We start from the raw sequence: 4,484 nt of genomic DNA, 5'->3' as shown, positions 1-4,484 counted from the left end.
ACTGGCAAGGGCGTGTGCGCCTGGTTTTGCATGCGGCATGTGCCAGCATTGTCTGCACCTTCAAGTAGCATGCATGCGTGCGTCAGACATTGCTCAACGTACACACGATGCTCTTTGACAGACACCTGGTGGCTCAACCAGTATGGCGGGGACACTCACTGCGACTCCGCAGCAACAACCGCTTCAGTGTCGCCAATTGAGCCCCACCGCAGCACCAAGCGGGCTGTGATGGCACGCAGTGCTTCCCATGAAACAGTACTGCTAGCCCAACGTGCTACATGACTGCTTGAAGCCTGCCCCTCTGAAATAGTCGGCTTCAGCTGCAAAACACACAACCGGCACTACATCACCTGGCCCTGAGACTGCCAGACCATCAAGGGTTCTCCAAGCCGCGGCTTTGAGCCACGGCCTGTCACCATTATATATGAGCCCCGTCCCCTGAGCAGGCATGGTTACAGATTGTACCGAGAAAGCGTTCAAGCAAAACTGGCATGATAAGCGCCCTGGATTGGGCGAGCAGGATGCTGCGTTTTGCAAAAAATTAAATGTGCATGCCAGAAGAGAACACGCCAGACGAGAGACACCCCTTCCCAACATCAATACAGCCGCCTCTCGCGTGCCGTCACACCGCGCATCGGTGTGAGTGCGTGCTGCCAGGCAAGCGCGCCAGCCAACTGATGGGGACTAGTCAGCAGAATTTTTTACTTACATGCCTCGAGGCTGCGGCCTCCTGACATGCGTGCTGGGATTGTTGGGGAGGCATCCTGCGGGACGGCGGTGGTGCGCCCGCCCTTGCCTTCTGCAGGGCGGTCGTCGGCGGCATCACGAAAAAGCACAGGGCGGCATGCGCCCTGCCAGAGCCAGCCGTGCGGTGCAATTTTTGGGCCTGCTGAGCAGGTGTCATCAGTGTCAACTTAAGTGCGGCATGGACACAATTCATGCTGCGGCGGCCGCTGCAATGCGGTGTATCGGCGGATCGTTCGCAAGGCGGCAAGTGCATGATGCGCATGCTGCGCTGGGCAGCACGCCTGCGCTCACACCGCGCATCTGGGGCGGGGCTGCGCCACACAACCACTGGTCAACACCTGGCGCAAACCCCTCGCAAGGTCACAACTTTTGCTGCGCATGTGGAGGCATCCACCGGGAGTGCTGCATGCCTGGAGGCCTGTGCTGACGATCGGAAGCGCGTGGCTCGATCCAATGACGGCCTGCCTGCCGAGACCCCCGTGCTGGACCCCGCCAGCCGGCGGCCGTCTCGAGCCCGTGCCGGAGCGTCCTGAGCCACGCATGTGGGGCCTGCGGCCCGCCCTGAGCGCCGCGAGCTGGCCGCTCAGATGCGGTTGAACACGGGGATGCAGTTGGCGGCGATGGCGGCCTTCGGCTTGCTCCTGTACACGACCACGTTAGCGGTGTCGACGGAGGCGTCGCCCAGCTGGCCGTTCAGGTCAAAGGTGTTCAGGGTCACCGTGATGGGCTGGGGGTTCTTCTGGAAGTTCTTCCTGTGATTTTGAAACAGGCAGATCCAGATGGAGCGTGGTCAGGATGGTGCCCGTGCGCAAGGGGCCGATGCAAGGCAGCCAGGGGCCGCGGTTGGACAAGGGCCCGTGCACCAGGCGCCGATGCAAGGGGGGCCAGGCGCAGATGCAAGAGGGCCTCAAATTTGTGCCGGTGGAGGGCGAGTTTGGGGGGCATTAGGGGCTCGGTGTCACAAAGCGCTTGGTGACCGGCATCTAGAACAACACCAGCAACGACGCTGCCGGGTCCTGTGGCCCTGCATGCCGCAAAACCAAGACATGTCGCCGCGTGTAGACACAGGTGCGCGGGTGAGGAAATCCCACAAATGTAAGAACTTGCCCTCTCCTCCCTCCCTTCCCCCTCTATCTCTGACTCAGTCCCCCACCCGTCCGTTACCACCAACGGATTGGTCACGCACACGCCGCCCATTCCCCGCCCATATCCTTCCCCGCTACAGCCTCAACATCCTCGTCCCCCATACATCTACATGCAGCCATACTCACTTGAGGATATCCACAGCCGTCGCCGGGATCGGACGCGTCGCGCTCCCAGCGGAGAACACCGGCAGGCACAGGCGCTTGGTCCTGCCCTTGTTCTTGAACTCGGGGGTGCAGGCAGTGGCGACCACCCTGATGTTCCTGCACTTGTTGCCAGCGGGCGTGGAAGCCAGGAGGGTGACGGGGATATCGATGTTGGTCAGCTTCGTGTCGTTGAGGTAGAAGCAGGTGTTGGTGGTGTTGAGAACGGGCGGGCCATACTTGGTGATGTCGGTCACTGTGATGGTGCACGCGTCGGACCGGGCGGTGCGGCCGTTGGGGTAGTTGACCTGATTTGACCGGTGTCGCGCAAGGGGGCAGGGGGAGGGCGCGTGAGGCGCGTCGCCAGGGTGTGATGAAGTCGACGCGGTGGACAGCACTGGGAAATTATTGGCGGGCTTGCCGCTGCACCAAACCTGCCTGCTGTGCTATCAACAGGGCCAGGCACCTCATGCCAGGTAAGATACGTGTGAGGCGAAGGTGCCAAATGGTTGCCTTGTGTCCCGACTGGCATCTGGTGTGGCGGCCCAGGCCAGGGCCCACGCAGCACAGCGCAGGGCTGTTCGCATACACTCCAAACAGCAGACAGGCCGCCCACGTAAATCCCACCTGCGCCTGCACACTGTAGGTGCCCTGAGGGTACGCCTGGGGCGCCGCGAGCAGCGTCCCGTTGACCGCTGTCAACAGAGCGGTCGTCGCCGTGGTGCCCAGGGAGCCAATGTCGAAGAAGCCGGTGGCCGAGGTGTCGAAGATGCTGGCGCCGATGCTGACAGTGCAAGCTGACGTGGCGGAAGTTGCGGTGACATTGACCTCAATGTCCTTGCAGACCTGTGGTTTCGAAGATTTCAGGGGTGGATGGCCATGAGGGAAGGTCGACAAAAAAAGGGGAAGCCGTGCAAAGCAGGAATGCGAAAGCAAGCTGATGGATGGGAACCTGGCATTGCTGGTTGCGAGCTGGCAGTTGAAGCAGCTAGCGGCTAGTCGGGACGCAGCAGGCCGGAGAGCAGGAAGCGGTGAGGGTGTGCAAGGTGCAGCCCTCTGCACTGGGTGCTGTATGGCAGGCCGGGCACTGTGCAGCCCATTTTCAACAGGCCCTCGAGCAATGCTGCAGGTGAGCTCGCACGCGATTGCACCAGTGCAAGCCGACGGGCGGCGCTTCTACCTCTGGCCTAAGTTGCCGAGGGCCATTGCCTCTTGGCCGCAGGCCAGTAATGTCGCATGCGTGCGTGGCGGCCTGGCGAGGCTGCCCTGAATTCAAACTGGGACGCTCTGCCCGGCCATGCCCCCTCCCCTACGTGTACAAAGCAGATGCAGAGGCCTGCAAGCACGCACCGGGGTGCAGGGAGTGATCTTGGCGGTCCCGGTGCAGGAGGACCTGTCGCTGCCAGTCACGGTGAAGTTGTAGTTGGTGCCTGCAATAGCAAAGTTGTTGGGATTGCAATTTCAGTGGAATTGCAATTTGCAATTTCAGTGGAATTGCAATTTGGTTCGACTCCCAATTTCATCAGGTTGAAGTTGCGTTGGGCTTGCAACCTTTCTGGACTTGGGGGGCACTCACACCCCGGTGAGCTCTCTGCAGGCTGCGTGAATGTGCAGGAGGCTTGCCATGTGCTCCAGTTGGGACAATGTCGACAAACGAATTAAAATCAGAACTGGACAGGCCAGGACAGGCTTGACTGGGGGCGGCGTCCACATGCGATGGGGCTGCAGTGCATTTGGAAACCCAGATTATGAGGCAATGCATGCGATACAGGGGCGAGGTGCCATCAAGAGGAGGGCGGCTTGCGCCAAGCGCAGCTCGTGGTTGGCCGGGCCGGAGCACCTCGCTCCTAGCCCACGCTCGTGCGCCGCGTACACGTTTTTTCACCGAGTGCGCGTGGGATTGAATGGATTCCGCGGCCGGCCTGCTGGCAAGAATGCAGGAGACGCACCAGCCAAGAAAACATAGTTCAGCTTGCCCCCCACGGGCGTGCTCGTGGGCTGGGGGCCGAAGAAAGTCGCGGTGGCGTTGGTCGTCCCATTGGTGGCGGTCCAAAGCGCATCCTGGCAGCGAGAATGTGGGGGGTGGGGATTGCAGGCGTCAATGCGGGTGTCATTGATGCAGGTGTCATCGACGCTGTGCACATGCGGCCTGAAGCGGTGGCGGGTAAGCAGGCCGGCGGCGACGGCTGTCCACCCGGCAGGCGAATGCCCGGGCGGCAACCACAGCCAAAGGTCAGAACGGCGGCACTGAGAGGCGGAAGTGATTGTCACACTCCACAATCCACACAAACCAAGGGAGCCTGAAGTCACCTGGCTGACGGTGGTGGAGATGCAGCCGCCGCCGGTACCCTGGGCAAGGGTGGCTGTGAACTGCTGGCAGACGAGGGCGGCGCGGGCGGGCAGCGCGCACGCGGCCAGCAGCACGGTAACGGCGAGCGCCGCGCGTCTCAT

General features: G+C 61.7%; 1 protein-coding gene across 1 annotated transcript; it reads right to left on the bottom strand.

The window, feature by feature from the left end:
- Positions 1–1,330: 1,330 nt before the first annotated feature.
- On the bottom strand, positions 1,331–4,484 carry MNEG_4517 (hypothetical protein; the record flags this gene model as incomplete). The annotated part of the gene is made up of 6 exons (XM_014047007.1): positions 1,331–1,499; positions 2,019–2,341; positions 2,661–2,879; positions 3,384–3,463; positions 3,983–4,094; positions 4,344–4,484. The coding sequence occupies 6 exons, from the start codon at positions 4,482–4,484 to the stop codon at positions 1,331–1,333; spliced, it is 1,044 nt and encodes a 347-aa protein (XP_013902461.1).

The sequence above is a fragment of the Monoraphidium neglectum genome (assembly GCF_000611645.1).
Source record: "Monoraphidium neglectum strain SAG 48.87 unplaced genomic scaffold scaffold00630, whole genome shotgun sequence".
Lineage (NCBI taxonomy): Eukaryota > Viridiplantae > Chlorophyta > Chlorophyceae > Sphaeropleales > Selenastraceae > Monoraphidium > Monoraphidium neglectum.
The sequence above is the reverse complement of the archived record's forward strand: the minus strand, read 5'-3'. Positions and strand labels throughout refer to the sequence as shown.